The 22,254-nt window shown below is 42.7% G+C and overlaps 1 protein-coding gene across 8 annotated transcripts in view; it reads left to right on the plus strand.

Annotated features, from left to right (window-relative positions):
• LOC144679098 (solute carrier family 12 member 7-like) overlaps positions 1-22,254 on the plus strand; it is a 261,233-nt gene that overhangs the window by 129,186 nt on the left and 109,793 nt on the right. The window contains exon 1 of one of the 8 annotated variants that reach the window (XM_078539400.1): positions 713-759. The exons of the other annotated variants lie outside the window; for them this stretch is intronic. Coding sequence (XP_078395526.1) covers positions 744-759 — 16 coding nt within the window. The 5' untranslated portion in view covers positions 713-743. Of the gene's footprint in view, positions 1-712; positions 760-22,254 lie in introns of those variants that run through there. 8 annotated transcript variants of the gene reach the window in all.

The raw sequence follows: 22,254 nt of genomic DNA on the forward strand, positions 1-22,254 counted from the left end.
AGCTGCCTGCTCCCTGGTGTCTGTGCCCTTCGCAAAACAATCCAGTTAGTCCCATTCCCCAGTTCTTCACAGCCCTGCAGATGTTTTGCCTTCAAATATACGTCCAATTCCCTTTTGAAAATTATTATTGAATCTGCTTCTGCCACCCTTTCAGGCAGTGCATTCCAGATCATTACAGCTGGTTGCATTAAAAAAAATGTTGTCATTTCCCCCCCCCCCCACCCCCCCCACCCTTCAAGTCCTTGGCATTTTAGACTTTCTTTGGAACTGTTGAGAAGGGAATCAGTTGAAAAGGAAATTGAGCCTTTCTGAAGTAGCTTTGTTAATGGGAAGATGTAGGATTTTACTTTTTTATTCATTCACGGGATGTGGGCTCGTTGGCTGAGCCAGCATTTATTGCCCATCCCTAGTTGCCCTTGAGAAGGTGGTGGTGAGCTGCCTTCTTGAACCGCTGCAGTCCATGTGGTGTAGATACACCCACAGTGCTGTTAGGGAGTTCTAGGATTTTGACCCAGTGACAGTGAAGGAACGGTGGTATATTTCCAAGTCAGGATGATGAGTGACTTGGAGGGGAACTTCCAGGTGGTGGTGTCAGGGGAAATGGTGATCCAAGAATGACAATTCAGTTGAAATGGATTAAAGGTGAAGCTATCAAAGTAAAGAGGTGGCAACTGTTGGTTCGACTAGGGAGTGACTTTTGGAAACTCTGACATCCCCAGAGAGTCACTTTCTCATCAATAGGCATGGGGGAAGATCAAGGTACAGTGATATTCTTTTTATGTTGACCCCAACCCTTCCCACTGCATTTCCTGGGAGTTTTTTTAAAACTGTAATGAGATCGTATTGCAAAGGCAATATTAAGGCCTAATATTAAAATTGAATTGACATAACTGAAGTCATTAGATAGCAAACTACGTTTTAAAGACCACATGTTAGTGAAATGATGCCCGTTTGACATACCATTATGGGGAAAGAACTTAAATTTTCTATATGCTGGTCATGATCTCAGGGTGGCCCAATGTGCTTTACAACCAATGAAGTACCTTTTGAAACAAAAACAAAATTACCTGGAAAAACTCAGCAGGTCTGGCAGCATCGGCGGAGAAGAAAAGAGTTGATGTTTCGAGTCCTCATGACCCTTCAGCAGAACTGAGTGAAGTTAGGAGAGGGGTGAAATATAAACTGGTTTAAGGTCGGGGGGTGGTGGGGGAGAGAGAAGTTGGAGGTTGGGGGTTGTAGGGACAAGCAAGCAGTGATACAGATGATCAAAAGATGTTACAGACAAAGGAACAGGGAGGTGTTAAAGGTGGTGATATTATCTAAGAGAATGTGCTAATTAAGGATGGATGGCAGGACACTCAAAGTACAGCTCTAGTGGGGTGGGGTGGAAAGACTGACAGGGTATTATAGTTATAGATTTAAAAATAATGGAAATAGGTGGGAAAAGAAAAATCTATATAAATTATTGGAGAAAACAAAAGGGAGGGGGAAGAAACGGAAATGGGGGTGGGGATGGGGGAGGGAGTTTAAGATCTAAAGTTGTTGAATTCAGTATTCAGCCCGGAAGGCTGTAAAGTGCCTAGTCGGAAGATGAGGTGCTGTTCCTCCAGTTTGCGTTGGGCTTCACTGGAACAATGCAGCAAGCCAAGGACAGACATGTGGGCAAGAGAGCAGGTTGGAGTGTTAAAATGGCAAGCGACAGGGAGGTTTGGGTCTTTCTTGCGGACAGACCGCAGGTGTTCTGCAAAGCGGTTGCCCAGTTTGCGTTTGGTCTCTCCAATGTAGAGGAGACCGCATTGGGAGCAACGAATGCAGTAGACCAAGTTAGAGGAAATGCAAGTGAAATGCTGCTTCACTTGAAAGGAGTGTTTGGGCCTTTGGACGGTGAGGAGAAAGGAAGTGAAGGGGCAGGTGTTGCATCTTCTGCGTGGGCATGGGGAGGTGCCATAGGTGGGAGTTGCGGAGTAGGGGGTGATGGAGGAGTGGACCAGGGTGTCCCGGAGGGAACGATCCCTACGGAATGCCGCCAGGGGGGGGTGAAGGGAAGATGTGTTTGGTGGTGGCATCATGCTGGAGTTGGCGGAAATGGCGGAGGATGATCCTTTGAATGCGGAGGCTGGTGGGGTGATAAGTGAGGACAAGGGGTCCCTATCATGTTTCTGGGAGGGAGGAGAAGGCGTGAGGGCGGATGCGCGGGAGATGGGCCGGACACGGTTGAGGGCCCCGTCAACGACCGTGGGTGGAAAACCTCGGTTAAGGAAGAAGGAGGACATGTCAGAGGAACTGTTTTTGAAGGTAGCGTCATCAGAACAGATGCGATGGAGGCGAAGGAACTGAGAGAATGGGATGGAGTCCTTACAGGAAGCGGGGTGTGAGGAGCTGTAGTCGAGGTAGCTGTGGGAGTCGGTAGGCTTGTAATGGATATTGGTGGACAGTCTATCATCAGAAATTGAGACAGAGAGATCAAGGAAGGGAAGGGAAGTGTCAGAGATGGAGCATGTGAAAATGATGGAGGGGTGGAGATTGGAAGCAAAATTAATAAATTTTTCCAGGTCCCGACGAGAACATGAAGCCGCACCGAAGTAAACATCGATGTACCGGAGAAAGAGTTGTGGGAGGGGGCCGGAGTAGGACTGGAACAAGGAATGTTCCACATACCCCATAAAGAGACAGGCATAGCTGGGGCCCATGCGGGTACCCATAGCCACACCTTTTATTTGGAGGAAGTGAGAGGAGTTAAAGGAGAAATTGTTCAGTGTGAGAACAAGTTCAGCCAGACGGAGGAGAGTAGTGGTGGATGGGGATTGTTCAGGCCTCTATTCAAGAAAGAAGTTAAGGGCCCTCAGACCATCCTGGTGGGGGATGGAGGTGTAGAAGGATTGGACGTCCATGGTGAAGAGGAAGCGGTTGGGGCCAGGGAACTGGAAATTGTTGATGTGACGTAAGGTGTCAGAGGAATCACGGATGTAGGTGGGAAGGGACTGGACAAGGGGAGAGAGAAGGGAGTCAAGATAACGAGAAATGAGTTCCATGGGGCAGGAACAGGCTGACATGATCGGTCTGCCAGGACAGTTCTGTTTGTGGATTTTGGGTAGGAGGTAGAAGCGGGCCGTCTGAGGTTGGGCGACTATCAGGTTGGAAGCTGTGGGAGGAAGATCTCCAGAGGAGATGAGGTCAGTGACAGTCCTGGAAACAATGGCTTGATGTTCAGTGGTGGGGTCATAGTCCAGGGAGAGGTAGGAGGAAGTGTCTGCGAGTTGACGCTCAGCCTCCGTGAGGTAGAGGTCAGTGCGCCAGACAACAACAGCACCACCCTTGTCAGCGGGTTTGATGACAATGTTGGGGTTGGACCTGAGAGAACGGAGTGCAGTAAGTTCAGAGAGAGACAGATTAGAATGGGTGAGAGGAGCAGAGAAATTGAGACGAGTAATGTCAGGCCGACAGTTCTCAATGAAAAGATCAAGAGAAGGTAAGAATCCAGAGGGAGGGGTTCAGGTGGAGGGAGAATATTGGAGGTGAGTAACAGGATCCGTTGAATGGGGAGAGGACTCCTGCCCAAAGAAGTGAGCACGGAGACGAAGACGGCGGAAGAAGAGATCAGCATCGTGCCGAGCCCGAAATTCATTGAGATGAGGGCGTAAGGGTATGAAACTAAGTCCTTTGCTGAGCACTGAACGTTCAGCATTGGAGAGGGGAAGGTCAGGGGGTATAGTGAATACGCGGCTGGGGCTGGGATTGTAAGACGGGGTGGGGACAGAGGGACAAGCAGGGGTGGAGGGTCCCAGATGGGTGTTGGTGTTGATGAGTTGTTGGAGCTTGCGTTCCTTAGCACTTGAGAGAAAGAGAAAAAGTTTCTTGTTGAGGCGTCGGATGAGACGAAGAAGTACCTTTTGAAGCTTAGTCACTGTTATAACGTAGTGAGGGCACAGCAAGATCCTGCAAACAGCAATGTGATAATGACCAAGTTTTCTGTTGTTTATTCTTCAACCAACATTACTAAATGAGCCTGAACAATGGGGAGAAAACTCTCGTCTCTTCCTTCTATTTGAATAATGCTGCGAGATCCTTTATGCCTACCTAAGAGAATAGGCAGGGCCTCTGTTTAATATCTCATCCAAAAGACTGCACCTTCGACACATGGCACTCCCTCAGTGCAGCACTGGAGAGTCCGCCTAGATTATTTGCTTAAGCCTCTGGAGTGGGACTTGAATCCTTGAGCTTTGACTCAGCGGCAAGAGTGCTCTGAGTCAAAGGGTTGTTAATTGTACATCAGTAACCCTTTTCATGTTTTTCAATTCTCATTGAAGAAAGATGAGGTGGCAAATGTAATAATTCATAAAATCTTTTTATGCAATATCAGTGTAGTAACTTGAATCTCAGGCTTTTGCAAACTATTTCACTAATTCTTCACTCAGGTTTACAGCTGCAACTAAGCATGAATTCAACAAGCAGAGGTCATGGAGACCAGAAAATCAAATCAAATATGACCCAGAATTAACTAGTTTGGCCCTAAATACTCATAGATTGTTACTGCACTAGATCTACAAGTCTCTGTATTATGTGCTATATTTGGCAGAAACTAAGAATCAGCCAGGTTTCCTGCTTCTGTTCACCATCCAGTGACTGCTGCTGGAAAGTGTGTGCATATCAGAGGAGAACAGGTTCAGGCATGGCTGCGTTCCCTTCAACAGTTAAAGTGCCGGCTAAAGGTCATTCCTGAGGTTCAGACAAGGGGAATGAACGCTCTTGCCGGGTACCTGGAGGCTTTCCAGCACCATGAAACCACATAGCTGAGCGAATGTGTCTTCAGGAGAGCAGAGTTAAATATCTGGTAGAAAAATACCTTGCAAATGTTCAAATGGATCACAGGTTTTAAGTCATAATTATGAAGAACCTGGGCTTGTCACTTCATTCTTCCATCCTTGCTCCAAATTTATAAATACCCCTCTTAACCCCACTCTCCTGGTCTTTGCACCTCTGCAATTGCAGTTGACTGTGGGCTTCTTCACCCCTAGTGAAATGGGTTTCATGTAGTTGACCATGCGTTAAGTTATTTTTGTTTTGGTTTTCTGCTTCCTTAGTTGCGGGATAAACTATACTATTGACTTTACGCCTTAAATATGAAGAGAGGAGATTAGGTGCTGTTTGTATTGATGTGGGGGCTGAAATGAGAAGGAATGCAGCAGAGAGATTTGTAATCCCTTAAAGATCTGGTTGATCTTCCTCATTTTCGCATCAAACACCTATTAGCATTTTTAGATAACTGTTAGCAGTTAGTCAAATACATGTTAAGTGGTGGTGTTGATTCCATATTATGTGCAAAGTACCTCTATGCCAAATGGTAATTATAATCTGACTGATTTTTCTTTTTCTTCCACACGAAGTGCTTCCAGTGTATAACTGACCTGGTGGGTAAAGACCTGCTAGGTGAGGATCAGCTAAACCAGCAGCAATCCCAGAACTGAGGCCAAAATAAATACTTGCAGATAGGTTACAATGCTACCCCGTCTCTGAACTATGATATTGCAGTATATGACTGTTGCTTCAGGGAAGGAGCATATTACCCAACTGGAATTGTGTAATTTCAACACAAGACATGACCCAAGGTATGCAGTCTCTGTGTATGCCTGCTCCCATAACCAAGCTGTTGCATCATTAAGTCATTTTAATAGTTCAGAAACAAATTTGGAAATATTGAAAGTATGTTTGTGAGGGAATGCTGTTTATTAACTCAAAACAAAAAAGCCACTGTTCCTAAGATACAGATTTGAAACCACATGCAGTAACTCTGTCTGATGCTGTTTTCTGTTCCCTCCTCCTACTAATTTGCCTTGCCTTCCTGGGAATGGGGAGGATGTTGGTGTTGCTTATTTGGATATCGACAACCATACAGTACCTCACCTAGGCGACTGTTGTTTTAATTTGAATAGCGAGTCCCAGTAGGCCTTGCCACTCTGAGCAGCAGCTGAGACTAATCTTCGTACTACACGTGTGTTAATTTTTCCCTAGCAGCCATCACCGGACGGCAGCAAGAGACCAACTTGGCAGAATTTCCTGTCCTTCCCTGAGGAAACTGAAGATAGCACTGAAGCATCACTCTTTGATTTGAGATTCAATAACTCCAAAGGTTGAAGCTGGGGGTCTCCTGGCTTCGAATGGCTCAGTGCTATATTGGGAGGTGGAATTGTCAAACAATAACGACTTGCATTTATATAGCAATGTCCCAAGGCACTTTACAGAAGTGTTACTGGACAAAATTTGATACAGTCACAGAGATATTCTAGGCCAAATGACAAAAAGCTTAGTCAAAGAAGTAGGCTGTTGGAAGTGCGAGCAGTGTAGAGAGGCAGAATGGTTTAGAATAAAGGCCTCAGGGGCTGAATGCATGTCCCCCAATAGTTGAGCAGGCTGTGCAGTGAAATTAGATGGGGGATAAAATTGGATGAGCGCATTGACCTCTGACGGTTGTAGGGCTGGGGGAGGTTACAACAGTGGACAAGGATGAGGCCATGGAGAAGCTTGGAACGAATGAGAATTTTAAAATCAAGGAACAGCCTGACTGGGAGCCAATGTAGGTCAGCAAACAAAGGGGTGATTGGTGAACGGGACATGATGTGAATGGATATGGGCAGCAGAGTTTGGGATGAACCCAAGTTCAAAGTGGGTGCCAGATAGGAGGCTGGCCCAGAAGATCGCTGAAATAGAATCAAACCTGAAACTTGGACTGGGTGTCTCCGTATCCAAGCAGGAAGTATGTGACACACCACCTGTTTAGGAGAAACTCACTTGGGAAAGTAGTTAGCAATGTTTTGGACTTGTTTTAGCATGCTCAAACACCTGCACTGTTTCTTAACTGCACATGGACTTAACGTACTTGTGAACAGCCTATTGGCATTGTGTTAGAATCCAGTCACTTCCTGTTGCTGAGAGTGGAACTTAACATATGAAACTAACTTGGGTTTACAAGGGTCCATAGTTACTTTTACAAGTTGTGCCTCCTCAAACCCCAACTGCTCTTTAAACATTTCATTCTATAGATTATTGTGAAACCTTAGCTAACTGGGTAGCTCTTTCAGAGAGCTGGCATAGGTATGATGAGCTCCTTTGTGTCTTGTGATCTAGAATGGATAGCAGAATAGCTATTGGGGAAAATAAGTAGAGATTTTTTTTTTAAAAAGGATAATGTAGTTGGAGGCACATGTTTTCACAAGTGACTAGCTACTGTGACAACCTAGTAAATGATTACAAATGTAGGATTTCTAAAATATCTTGTAACACATTATTATAAGCTAGAACCTGTTTCCAGGAGCTCCAATTATAGCTCAAATTATGGTAGCAATGTATTATGTTAAAAAGCAGTGAAGTTATCACTTGGGTAACTTGCCAACATCCAGATGCCACCATGTCCATTTAAGTTTTGCTGCGACTTGGCATTAAAACTATTTGCTGCAACGTTCAAATTGCTGCATTGAAATTTGACAAATGAATCTCCAAGTTCTTCTGGCCTCTTTCTTCTGATGTTCCCTTTTTAATAAACATTGTACAACCTATTTTTGACCAGAGCTATTTGCTCAAAGAAAATTAGTTCCAAAAGTACAAATTTGCTGTAAACTCTTCACTCACCACCTCTAACCAGCTGCAAAGTTGTTAAATCACAGCCTAATGTGGTTTTTGAGTCATGCATCCAGTAAGAAATGCTGGTTGTCTGTGCTGAGAGTTAGCTGCTCCCAGCTGTGGCTTCAAGTAGGGTATTGCCTTTGACCTGCTTACTAAGGGTTTGGGAAAGTGAGGGTAGGTAGGGGAGGTTTCAAGAAATCAACCAGTTTACAGCTCGTGATAATCGGTCAATGAACTCTGTTGGAGAATATGTGCAATCAGGACATGACTGTGCTTGGATCTAATGTTGTTTTCTCCCCTCCATGGTGATGTAAGCTGCTGATGCTATCTAGGCTGACCAGAATTGATGAGGTTTTGGCTGGTTATTTTGGTGGGACCACACACCAGCTTGTAACAGTGCCTGGAGGGGAGAAATAATCCCATTTCTTGCTTCATGTTATAACATGGGGTGGAATTTTCCATGTCCACTGGTGTCGATCATCATGGCGGGCGTGAATGGATAATACCACGGGAAGGACCAAAATCAGTTTCAAAATGTTGTGAAATCAGTTTGCAATTGTCTACTCCGCTCGTCAATGGTGGCCCATGTTTCCCACGGCCGCACATCAGAAATTTCATTGTAATACATCTGCATATCATTATAAGCCTAGCTCGCCGGAATCATACCCCCCATGCTGGATCATCCGGGCACATCGGCGTGATTGCATGCTGGTGTATTTCACAACTGTACATAAGCAATGTGCACCTGGTGAGCTGCACTTTGCTCAGGACTCTGAGAGACTTGTTTGCCTACCTTGCTTTGGGCAGCACTCATGGTCATCCATGCCAGGCTTTGCAGGCAGCACCACATCACTTTTAGGGGGAGTTCATGGGCTGGTCTCTACTTCAACGGTTGTAGGGCTATGGCTTACTTGGGGATGTGGCCTTGGCCAAGAGAAGAGGCTGCAGGGCTCAGGCTGAGGAAGTGGGGTGGTGGGGGTGGTGGTGGTGGTATCCCAGGGTGTGTGTGGGATGGCACATGTTGATCTCTGCAAGTGGCCTCAAGAGGGTGAGGGCTGAGGAGGTAGTCTCCAGAGGAGATGAGTCCAGATGGGAATGTGACGGTCTGTGTGAGAATGGGTGGTAATGTCCCATGAGCTAGCAGTAAGTGAGATGCCAGTGAGTGTGTGATGGGCTTGAGCGTGAGAGTTTAGAGGGATGAGATGGTTGCCTTACCCTGGTGGCATGGTTGAGATTATTCATCCATTTTCTGCACTGGATGGCCAACTTCTTTTGTACAGCATTGGCACTGGCCATCTCTGCCACCATGCCGGAGTGGTGACACTGATGGGCCTCCTGCGGCCAGAGCGGGGTTAGAGGTCATCGCGGTGGGCTTCAACCGTGTCCAGAAGGCATCCAGGGATGCATCACTGATTCAGGGGTGCAGTTGTCTTGTCTTTTTGAGCCGTGTCTTCTGTGCAGCGGTCCTGGGCGGAAGCACTGAGAGGTGTGCATGCGGCTGCACTTTAAATATGGCGCCCAGGGTGACGAAGTGACGAGGTGATTGCGTGGTGGGTGAATCGGAGGCTGCCCACCAGTGAAACGGCGTGTTTCCCTGAAGTGCATGATTAATGAGGCGGGACTGGGATGATATGGCAGGAAAACCTGCCATTGCGGCCAGCGGGTAAAATGTCCTTTTTCCCGCCTGCAACCGCACTTTGTGCAAATCTGGGATGATTGCGTCCATAATCTGGCGTATTGATCTTGTTATCTCAGACTGGAATGGATCTGTAACAAAACCAGTATAGTACCTTTTAACACAGTAAAGCATCCCAAGGTGCTTCACGGGAGTGTTATTGAGCAAATTTGAATACTGAGCCATGAGATATTAGGATAGATTACCAAAAGTTTGATCAGAGATTTCTAAAGGAGCATCTTAAAGGAGGAACATGGCAGAGAGGTTTAGGGAGACAATTCCAGAACTTTGGGTCTATTGGCACTCCAGGGTGCATGTGTGCTTCAGCTGGGTTGAAATTCTAACCAGTGACCCCCGAGGACTGATATTTTGAGGTACCCATTATACAAAGCAAAGTACTGCAGATGGTGAAATTCTGAAATAACTGAAAATTCTTGAAATACTCGGCAGATCAGGGACAATCTGTGGAGAGAGAAGCAGAGTTGACATTTCAGGTCGATGACCTTTTATCAAAACTGAGCAAAGTCAGAGATTTAATAGGTTTTCAGAAGGTACAGAGGCGGGGAAATGGGCAGGAGTGGAAAGGAACTAAAGGGGAGGTTCCGTGATAGGGTAGAAGTCAGGAGAGATTAAATGACAAAGGAGATGCAGCTGCAAGGCAAATGTTGCATTTCTGTCTTTTTCCAGGTTGGAAGAAAGGTCATCAATCCATTATCTCCGTTTTCCTGAGATCTGACAGCATCTGCAAAATTTTTCCAGCATTTTCTGTTTCTATTACTTGTATTTTTAGTTCAGTTTTAAAATGACCAAATTTAAAAGTAGAACCTTCATGATATTAGTGTAGGAATAAGCAAGCAATTCAATCATGTTATAACATCTATTTTGTACCCTCCCACTAGTAATGGTGTTACAGTGCATCCCCTGGACGTTGGAATTATGGGATGACATCAGTTCGCACCGGTATTTTCCATTGTAAATGTGAACATAGGAAATTATGATAGAATCGACAGGAATTGTGAGCAAATGTAAGAGCATCGTAGGTTGAACATTTGTTTTTTAGCAGGCAGTGTTAACATTCTTGTCGTAAACCGCCTCTGTATTTTCCCCTTGCTAATCTAATTCAATGCAACTCAGCCTAATCTCCTTGTTTAAGCTGATAAAATGAATTATAAATAAGTAGTACAATGGTGATGATCAGCACAGAGGACTTCGTTCTGTGTAGGAATTAAAACATTTTGGTTTTCAGGATGACATTGATGTGTAGCTATGTTTACCGATGCAGTAGATACTGCCAAAGTCATAGTGAAAGAGGAGGTAGCTGAGACACTGGATGAGCTTAAAAATATGATAAAAGAGGAGATTTTAGAAAAGCTTAGTATTTAATTTTTATAACACACCAGGACAGGATTGGCCATAATCTTCCCAATCCCCCTCGGATATGGGGGTAGTGTCAGAGGATTGGAGAACTGCAAATATTTAAACCTTGTTCCAAAAAAGGTGTAAGGATAAACCTACAAGCTAGTCAGTTTTAGCTTGATGATAGGAAAGCTTTTAGAAATGATAATCAGGGTCAAAATTAACAGTGACTTGGACATGTGTGGGTTAATTAAGGAAAGCCAGCAAGGATATGTTAAAGGCAAATTGTATTTAACTCTATTATTTTTGATGAGGTAACAGAGATGGTTGATGAGGGTAATACACCAAGGCTCCTTCGACAGCGCCTTTGAAACCTATGACCGCTACCACCTAGGAAGACAACGGCAGCAGACAAATGGGACCACCACCACCTGGAAGTTTCCCTCCAAGTCACTCACCATCCTGACTTGGAAATATATCACCATTCCTTCGCTGTTGCTGGGTCAAAACCCTGGAACTCCCTTCCTAACAGCACTGGGTGCACCTACACCACATGGACTGCAGCGGTTCGAGAAGGCAGCTCACTACCACCTTCTCAAGGGCAACTAGGGATGGGCAATAAATGCTGGCCCAGCCAGCAAAGCCCGCATCCTGTGAATGAATTTTAAAAAAATGTGAATGCAAACTTACAAAAGTCATCTGATAAAGTTCTACACAAAAGGCCTGCCAGCAAATTTGAAGCCAATGGAATAAAAGGGACAGTGGCATCATGGATACAAAGTTGGTTGAGTTATAGGAGCAGAGAGTAGCGGTAAACAGTTTTTGTTTTGGATTAGAGCAACAGTGGTGGTATATGTGCACAGATTGAAAGTGATGGGGCAGACTGAGAAAGTCGTTTTTAAAAAGAAAATATATGGAATCCTGGGGTTTATAAATGGAGGCATAGAAATACAAAAGCATGGAAGTTATGATGAACCCCTACTGGCTCATCCTCATCTGGAGCATTATGTCCAATTCTGCACTTCAGGAAAGAAGTGAAGACTTTGGAGAGGGTGCAGAAAAGACTTACAAGAATGAATCCAGGGGTCAGGAACTTTAGTTATGTGGATTGATTGGAGAAGCTAGGGTTGTTTTCCTTTGATTAGAGAAGGTTCAGAGGAGATTTGATAGATGTGTTCAAAATCATGACTGGTCTAAGCAATAAAGAGAGAGAAACTATTCTCATTGAGGAGAGTATCAAGAAGGACAGTGATTTAAGGTGATTGGCAAAAGAGCTAAAGCTGACATGAGGAAAAACATTTTACTGATACCGCAACGCCAGGGGGGAGAACTTTCTGCATGTGTGCAGCCTCTGTCACTGTCAGTGTTAAAATGAATAAGTTGGCTTGACACAGACTAACAATAAAGATCAAGTTAACCATTTTAGATCTATGCAGTTCTTAACCAACTGCAAGTTCTTGTATCTAGTCTATCATTTTCAACTGTTCCCTCTGTAAAACATGCTTCTGATGATTTAGGAAATGAAGACATATAATCAGGAACTTCTGTAAATGAGTTCCCAATTTCCAATGAACTCTGAGGAGCAATGTTGGTAATATTTAGTTTGAAGGCACTTTTTGATTTAGAAAAAAAGTATTTAGGAAATATTTAAGAAAATGTGGGATTTGAATCCATGATGCTTGGATTAAGAGTCCCATTATATGTGTATGTGTGCATAGATCATTGAAGGTGGCAGGACAACTGGAGAGAGCAGCTAATAAAGCATATAGTACCCTGGGCGTTATTAATAGGGGCATAGAGTACAAGAGCAAGGAGGTTATGCTGAATTAATATAAGACAGTCGTTAGACCTCAGTTGAAGTGTTGTGTACAGTTCTGGGCGTCACATTATGGGAAGGATGTGAACACGTTGGAGAGAGTGCAGAAGAGGTTTACAAGAATGGTTCCAGGGATGAGAAACTTCAGTTACAGAGATTAAGTTAGGACTGTTCTCCTTTTGGAGAGAAGAAGGCTGAGAGGAGATTTGATAGAGATGTTCAAAATCATGAGGGAGCTGGACAGAGTAGATAGGGAGAAGTTGTTCCCGCTTGTAAAAGGATCAAGACCGAGAGGGCACAGATTTAAAATGATTTGCAAAAGAAGCAAATGTGACATGAGAGCACTTTTTCTCACAATGAGTGGTTTGGGTCTGGAATGCACTGGCTGGAAGTGTTGTGGAGGCAGGTTCAGTTGAGGCATTCAAGAGGGCATGAGGTGATTATTTGAATAGAAACAATGTGCAGGGATATGGGGAAGAGACAGGGCAAAGGCACTAGGTCATAATGCTCATTTGGAGAGCTGGTGCAGAAAATATGGGCTGAAAGGCCTCCTGTGCCATTAAAATTCTGTGATTCTGATTCATTATCTACCAACTAAGGTAATGGGGCTACATAAGAACTCCCTGCACATACAACATAACTGGAAGCAAATAAAAACCGAAATTACTGGCAAAACTCAGAAGGCCAGACACCCTCTGTGGAGAGAGCAGCAGAGTTCACGATTTGTCTGTATGATCCTTCTTCAGGACTCAAATGGACTCAAAATGTTAACTCTGTTCCTCTCTCCACAGGTGCTGTCAGACCTGAGATTTTCCAGCATTTTCTGTTTTTGTTTTGGATTTCCAGCATCTGCAGTATTTTGCTTTCATATAAATGGAAGTGGTTCACTTTGATGGTTTGTATGCAGTAGAGAGGTTGTGGTTATGTGCACTACGCCTGTCATTGCTGCCTAGTGTGAGAGACTGGGGAGGGCCAAGCCTACGGGCATTTGAGCAATGTAACTTGTGGGAAAGAGATGGAGTGCAAGTATCTTCTCAGCAGGCATGGTGAAGGGACCAGGCATCTGCTGGTGAAAATTCAACTACAGGGTCAATGGCAACTTGACATCCATGTGTAAACTCAACGCTGTAGCTAAACAACCTCACTGGAGCTTCCATGGCCTGAACTCCTGGCAACTGGAAAGGGGTCAGGAATAGTTTTGCATGCAACAGTCATGTGGGCCAAGTACACATGTGGAACTGTTCCTGATGCCTTCCATTGGCTGGCAGGAGTTAGTATTTACGCAGCGAGTGGTATTAACCTGGAATGCTCTGATTGAAAAGGTGGCTGAGGCAACTTCAATTGTGGCTTTCAAAAGGGAATTGGATAAGCACTCAGTGAAAAAACAGAGCTAAGGCGAATGGGCAGGGAAGTGGGCCTAACTAAAATGCTCTTGCAGAGAGCCGACATGGACTTGATGCACTGAATGGCGCCCTTCTGTGCCTTAACCATTCGATGATAAATTTCCTCTTAAATTTCAATTAAGCAACTTTGAATTAATTCCATTTTTAGCCTTTTTGAGTCCATTTTAAATAATCAAGATCATATTGAATTTTGAAGCTCTCTGTAGTTCTGTTTTTAAAAAAAAACAGCTTTTTTGGCCAATTTTTTTTTCAATTTAATTTACAGGATTAGGCCAACATATATTGCCTATTCTCAGTCCCCTGATACAATACAATGGGACACATCAGGGGGCAGTTAAAAGACAACCACATTGTGGGATTGGAGTCAATATAGACCAATTTGGGTAATGATGGCAAGCCTAAAGGACATTAGTGAGCCAGTTGGGTTTTCACAACAATCCAACAACTTGATCCTTTTACTGATGTCGCCTATTATTTCCATGTTTCTTCAACTGAATGGATATTCTCAAACTTCCGTAGTGGGGCTTGTTAGCAGATTATTAGTACAGGCACCTGGTTTACCAGGTCAGTAGCATAACCATTGCACTAAAATATCCCTTTCAAATGTACCTAATTAAAATTATTTAATTCAATATTTGGCCTTTAAATGCACTTTCAATTATCAAGTGTGTGCTGAATTTTAAAGCAATCATGACTTTTTAAACAAGATCACAAACATTGTAGCTCATCACATGCCCAAAGTGTTCATGAGTGTATTTTCTATTTGTAAAGTGCTATGATTTGTTTCTGGGCTAAAGAAGAGTTTAGCATTGTTGTAATAAGTAATGTTGTGAACTTAGATTATACTTTCAGTGAAATGATGCTGGGACTGTATCTTTGGCTCTTTCACAAACCATTTTTTTTTTAAGCAATTTTGGATTCATATGGCACTTTGGTGATTTGTGACTACTGCCTAGTATGGTTTTCTTGTTAAGTATATGGTACAAGTTACTTGCTAGCATTTTATCTTTTCATTCCTTTTTAAGCAGTATTGTACGAAGGTCCATATGCCAATGCTGTAAAGTAGCTATTTTCCTCCACTGTTTGATTTCCCAGCACAGGGCGTGAATTAGTTGTGCTTTCATGATCGTACTTGCTGTCTACTAGTTAAATTGTGAGCAAGGAAATCTGTTCAGTTGCAGTTGTCATAGCTGTTTCATCAATCTAGAGGATGGGAGGGAGAAGGGAAAAAAAAAGTGTTCCACTTAAGTAATAACCTCCAAGCTTCTGTGCACTAGCAGTGGATTAAAAGATTATAGGGCAGAGCCAGAAACACGGAACATGGGAAATCCTCCTTTTAACCACGTAGAACCCGTTGGTGCAGGTTTTTGAAATATCAGGTTTAGCTTTCACTTGCTGAATTGTGCTGATGAGATTGTCACAATGCCTGAACTTGATACTGAGTTGAGGAAACATTCAGAATTGAGAAAAAATTTGGAGAAACTTGGAACCTGGTATTTAAATCATTGGAAAGCCAGGTTAATGTGCAATTAAGAATACAGCTTGTTTAATTTTTAAGAATGCTCTGTTCATCTGAGAGGATGGGTGGACAATACGCTTTCAATATCCAACATTGTCATTTTGAAGGCTCAGAGGATGTGAGAGACTGAGGAAGCCTCTTTTTCTTTTTAACTCCTTCTGTGGAGGCTTCCCATGGCACTACATGTTGAGGCAGTGTACTGCTGCTAATGGTAAAACTAAAGTGCAAAATTAATTAACTTCAGCTAACAAGATGGGATTTCAGAAATTTTCCACAAGAATGGTAAATATATGCGTTAGACTCCCATCAAACTCGATTCATTTTGAGTGCATATTTTCTCCTGTTTAATTTGGGGTCAGTGTAAAACAGAATTTCCCAGTTTAAGACTATTCACCAGAGGAGTTTCACCCATTTTGTCTCTTTTTTAAAAATCAAAAGCAGTTAATTATTAATTTTAATTCAGAGTGTGTTAGAAAACAAAACTTTAGTGACGCCGATCATATGTTCCATTCAAAAGTCTTATTCCTGGGACTGTGAAATTTCCATGGATGGAATACAGCCAGTAAGAATGGAAAATGTAGAATCACAGAATCTCACGTGTCGGTGCAGAAGAGGCCCTTCAGCCCATCGAGTCTGCACCGACACGTGAGAAACATCTGACCCACCTACCTAATCCCATTTACCAGCACTTGGCCCATAGCCTTCAATGTTATGATGTGCCAAGTGCTCATCCAGGTACTTCTTAAAGGATGTGAGGCAACCCGCCTCCACCAACCTCCCAGGCAGTGCATTCCAGACCGTCACCACCCTCTGGGTAAAAAAGTTTTTCCTCACATCCCCCGCTAAACCTCCTGCCCCTCACCTTGAACTTATGTCCCCTTGTGAATGACCCTTCAACTAAGGGGAACAGCTGCTCCCTATCCACCCTGTCCATGCCCCTCATAATCTTGTACACCTCGATCAGGTCGCCCCTGAGTCTTCTCTGCTCCACCGAAAACAACCCAAGTCTATCCAGCCACTCTTCATAACTTAAATGTTTCATCCCAGGCAACATCCTAGTGAATCCCCTCTGCACCCCCTCCAGTGCAATCATATCCTATAATGTGTTATGCTAAATTGATGCTATGATTTAAAAAAAAAAACTCCATTGATTTTGGTCAGGAGAGAATGTTTTATGGCATATATCTGCTCATTTACCTCAATCAGGGCCTTCAAGCTGGTGAGAGAATGGAGTAAATTGTACGAGACCTGTAGTAAGGATCTTGCTGCGCTCTTGCATGATTCCAAATTAAGAATATTTAATTAGAATTTTTTCCATTACTTTTTATGAGCTTGATTGTTAAGACCAATGCAATTGGTAAAGCTGAGTTATTTAAAAATCCCAGAGGGAAACTTTAAACAACTATCATAACCTATAATTTTAAGTGTTATGTTTGAGATGCGGCTCTAAGTTCAGGAAACAGACCACCAGCTCTCAAGGTTTTACATTAAACTAAATGAAACATTTTATTAATTTACATAGTAAAATATATATACACATGGCTACAAATTACTACTATCATAACTCTTAACAAATTCCCAAACTAATCTCCATTAAGGCAACAGCAACCCATAGACTTAACCAAATCACCAGGCAAAGCATTTTCACCTTACAAATTCAAAACGAGGTTCTTTTCACTTTGGTTCCTTTCAGACATAATGGTAGGCTTTGATCTTACATTGCCTCTACTCTGCACACCCGAAAACTGCTGAAGTTATACCTACCACCGCTCATTGAATGCAGATTCTCATTGTATCACCAGCCTCTTCTAACAACAAAACCTCTTTCATAATACCAATTTTATTAGTAATATAAACGTATTGCTTGGTATCTGCTGGGTAGGTATCAGTTTTTACCCCACCTCTTGAATGCTCTATCTAAAAAATGCAAATACACTCTATCTCTCCCACATATCAAAACTAGTACACATCAAAGCATCCAGACTAGCTGGCTTTAATCCAATGAAGACACACCCATAGACTAAACCTCTATTTTAAAAGAAAAATAATCCCCAATAATATTATATACATTAATAGCTTCATGACATTGATGGAATCTGTAACCTCTGTGAATTAATGTGTCAAATCTGAAAATCTAGCTAAGTCCTGGTGTTCCCTAGCATTGATTTTGAGACCAAGTTCCTCGGGTCTTGGAGACCAGCAAATGGAGTACGGAGGATCTGTGAAGTTATCAAATTCCTGTCCATCTGTTTGAGTGCATTATTTCCTTACATTTATGCAATGATATATTCTGTTGCTCCAGGCCAATGCAAGAACTTCCTGCATTGATGGCACTGACTTCCTTTTGAGAAACTGACTCAGTCTTTGAAAGTTAGGTTGAGTATCGGGGTTTGGGAAGTACATCCACACTTCCGGAGATCCCTTGCACAAAATGTTTATAAACCATCGCTTTTAGAGCACTGGAACATTGCAGTGAAAAGAACTGTATGTGGCAATATCCTTTCAAAATTAAAGGTATTCAGCATGACTTGTCAGAAGGCTTAACTTCTTGTGACTTCATGCATATTTCATGTGTGTGGTCTAGACCTCATTCTTCAAAAATGCGTTCACAAAATTGATCAGTCCATAACATTTACCACATGAGATGTGATGAGATAGCAGATAAATGCAAGTTTCTTTTCTTTCTCGTCTTCTGCTGCTTTGCTTTGATTCAGCTCTTTACGATTCTTTTGTATAAGATCGTTATTGCAAAATAACAACACTACTTTTTTTTTAATGTCTGTGTGCTTTTTTAAAACTTGAAGTAGCAATGCTGCAGTCATGAATTTGGATGTCAGCTAAATCTTGTACCAAGTTTATCCTAAAAACTGTTCATCACCTGCTGCTTCATTGTAGAGACACTTTGCTTCTTTCCCCTCAACTCTACTATATGCTGGTACTTCAAAAAAGAAATCTGGGTATATGGGCATCACTGGAAAGGTCGTGCTTATTGCGCAGCCCTTGAGAAGGTGGTGGTGCACTTCTTGAACTACTGCAGTCAGTGTGGTGCTTTTGGGTAGGATGTTCCAGGATTTTGGCCCAGCAGTGATGAAGGAACAGTAATCCATGTCCAAATCAGGATGGTTTGTGACTTGGAGGTGAAGGTGTTTCTATTCAATTGCTGCCTTTCTCCTTCTGGAGGTCAAGGGTTTGGGAGATGCTGTTGCACCCCTGTTCATGCACAGTACTATTGATTGCAAGTGACTGTCTGTGTGCCTCGCATAATAATAAAAGGTATAATTTGACATTGGACATAAGTTGGCCTTGAAGGGGGAACTTGCCATAAATTGCATGCTGTTCATCTGACATTTCCCATCAATGTTTCTAAGCCAGCAGGCAGGGCAGTGATGATTCAGCATCTCATCAATTGAAAGGAAAGAGGATTTAAAGCTCCAGTGTTCTGGAGATGATTAGAAGTCTTTGCAACTAATGGTCACTGTAGTTAAGAACTGCTTCCTTATCAAAGCATGTAATTTATATGGCACATTTTTTTGAGTACACTGATAAAATTCAAGGTGAAGAATTGGGTTCTTTATTATATAGAATTTTCCACACACAGGCCCAGCTAGCTTGTGCCAGTGTTTTATGTTCCACACAAGCTTCCTAATACCCTACAGGATCTAAATCTATTAGTATATCCTTTTGTTCCTTTCTCTCTCATTACTTATCTATCATTCCCTTAAATACGTCTATGCTATTTGCCTAACTGCACGCGGTAGTGAGTTCTTCTCTTTGGGTAAAAGAAAAGCTTATTGGAGTTATTAGCGACTGCCTTTATATTTATGACCCTTTAGTTTTGGACTTCTCACAAGTGGAAACGTCTTTTCTTTGTCTACTTTGTGGTATTGCAATGAAACGTCAGCCTAGAGAGGGGCTTGATCCGCACTTTTTAATTGAGTTGAGAATGCTACTACTGAGCCATGGCTAACACCGCTGAATGTACTTCATTGTTGCAGTTTGGTTGTCAGATTACATTTCTCTTCTTGGTTTTTCTCCTCTGCAGCTTTAACATTCTCCAAATGAAACCTCCTCACTGAATCCGATTCTGCCACTTGATCCTGTTACTGCCAGGATTCCACATTAATCTAAGTTCATTGCGTCAGTTGCTTTTCAGTGTGGCTTTTATAACGCTTTTTATGTCGCTGTTGACCAGAGTTGAGAGGCTTAAGTAGTTAAATTCTGAAGTTAAAGCATAAACATGTATTCCCTCATGGTTTATAAGGGTGAGTGATGATTTGATTAAAATGCTCAGAAGAGTAAGGAGATTCATACGCTAGGGCAGGGGAAGTATTTTTCTCTGGGAGAGTCCAGAACAAGACACACGTTTAAAATTGGAGCTAGGTCACTCAGGAGTGAAATCGGGAAGCATTTTTTCTCACACACTAGTGGAAATCTAGAACTCTCCTTCGCCGCCCCCGACCCTGTCCCCCCCACCCTCTCACACTCCAAAAAAAAAATTAAGGTTAACTTAAATTAATAAGACTAAAGTTGATGGATTTTTTTTTGTTAGTTAAGGGTATTGAAGAGATATGGATCAAAAGCTGAAATGGAGTTGAGGTACAGATCAACTGTGATCTGACAGAATGGTTATTGTCTCAAAGGACCAAATGGCCTACTTCTGTTCCTATATTTGTTCCGTACACTTCCTCAGACATGCAAAAGCCTGAGCAGGTTGTTGATTAAACTACCCAGAGTATTTATTTCCCCCCTCAAAATATATACTTCATATTTGAGAGCGCAATATTTTCTTTCGATACAGTACATAGCACTCTTGGGTGCCTTGCTACACTTAGAATCACAGGTTATAGTTCCAATATATATTTCGTGTCAAAGTCCCTGGTGCTTACAATCCGAGGGATTATCCACAGGTTCCAGCCCCTCTGTGTGCTAGGGCGGGGGGACCTTAAGAGTGTGACCTTTCCCCATGAACCTTTGCGATAGATGCCCTAAGCTTTATTGCGTCCCTTAGCACCTAGTCCTGGACCTTGGAATGTGTTGGTTTGCAGCACTCCATGGACAGTTCTTTGCCCTGGAAGACCAAAAGGTTTCAAACAGACCAAAGCGCATCTTTCAGAGTTGATGGCTCCCTCAGCAGCAGTTGATGTTTGTTTTGGTCTGCATCCCTGGGAACAGCCATAGAACACAGAGACACCTCTGATGAGGTGCCTCATAGCTAGCCAAATTGTTAAACTGAACTCGGTGGTTTTTATTTGGTGGTGTTGGACTGGGGTCACATAAGCCAGAGCGGCAGGTTTCCTTTACTGAAGAACAGTAGTGAACGAGTTCTGTTCTTATACCAATTTGACAATTTCATGGTCACTTTTTTGCTGATACTGGGCTTTTTATTTTCATTTTTTTTTAAAACTGAGAGCTTTAAACTCATGCTCTCTCTGCCTTATTAGCCTAGGATTCTAGATTACTAGTTCAGTAATAAAACCTACTGTTTTCCCTAATATTGGGAGAACTGTACAACTGATACACTAGAACCAGCATAGACTAAGCTCTGTCTTTTGTTTTTACTGGCTTAATGTAATACAATGCCATTATTGCAGGACAGTACAGGATGTTTGCTTTAACATAGGCCAGCATTCAGCAAAGCTTTCAAGTGTGTGTAATGTCTGTCCCTACACAAGCAGACACACAATCTTTTTATAAACTCCCAAGTAACAAAGGCTCCATTTATTAAAATCCCAGCAATTATATGCTTTCAATTTTGTTGTTTCGTTCATGGTTTCTATGTTCCCACCCTTTGACAACTGATGTCATTGCAGCCATGCTTTGGGGATTAGATCTTGAACTTGTTCCACTTTGCAACGATGGAACTCATGAAAAGGGAGGTACGTCACAAGGTATTGATTCAAGATTTTGAGCTTCAGAAGGATGAGTTATTGGCAAGGACTCCACCAACTTTCAGAATTAGGTTATATCTAAATCACAACTGCTGGGTGTCGGCAGATGTGAATTGTACAGCAGTAATGCTGTCAACAGGAGTTAATCAACTTAGTGTCTGACATTTGGATCAATTTAAATCCAACATTGGCATACTGAAGATGGTGCATGTTAGCAACCTCCAGACTAAAAGGGACTTCAGCCTGTGCCATAATGAAAGAAGAAAGCAAAAACATGAATTTATATAGCATCTTTCATAACCTTAAGAACATTTCAATGCTCTCTACAGTCAATGAAGTACTTTTTGAAGTGTAGGGCTAATGCCTTGGAGCAATTGGTAGAGGATTTGTAAATTGAAGTTTATGTAGACAGCATTATTGTATAAGTAAGCATAGGAATTGCTAATGGAAATATTGATGTACACCCAATCAGAAGCTTTTTAATAAAAGTTTGGGTGAGCTGCCCCCTATGTTGATGGGTTGAAATGAAGAGCAGTGGGAGAAGGCTTATGTGGAACATAAACACTGGCATAGACCCATTGGGCTGTTAGTATTATGTAATAAATAGGTCATTATCATCTCCTTCTCTAGAGCAAATAAGAAAATGGACCTTGCAATAAACACCCAGAAAACTGAAGACCTGTTCCAATCAACTCTCACAGCAAATCCCGCACCTGTTGATTAGGGTCCACGGCGAGATCCTGGAAAATGTGAACATTTTCAGTACCTTGTAGGTGGCCTCCTCTCGATGAAGGTGTTCATAGATGATGAAATTCATCATCGCCTCTAATGTGCCAGTTCAGCCTTCGACCGACGGAAACGTGTATTTGAGGATCAGGATCTCAAACCTGAGACAAAGGTCATGGTTTACTGGGCCGCAGTGACTCCATGCTCCTATATGCTTCGGAAACTTGGACGACCTATAGCAGGCACCTCAAAGC

The sequence above is a fragment of the Cetorhinus maximus genome, chromosome 3 (assembly GCF_964194155.1).
Source record: "Cetorhinus maximus chromosome 3, sCetMax3.hap1.1, whole genome shotgun sequence".
NCBI lineage: Eukaryota > Metazoa > Chordata > Chondrichthyes > Lamniformes > Cetorhinidae > Cetorhinus > Cetorhinus maximus.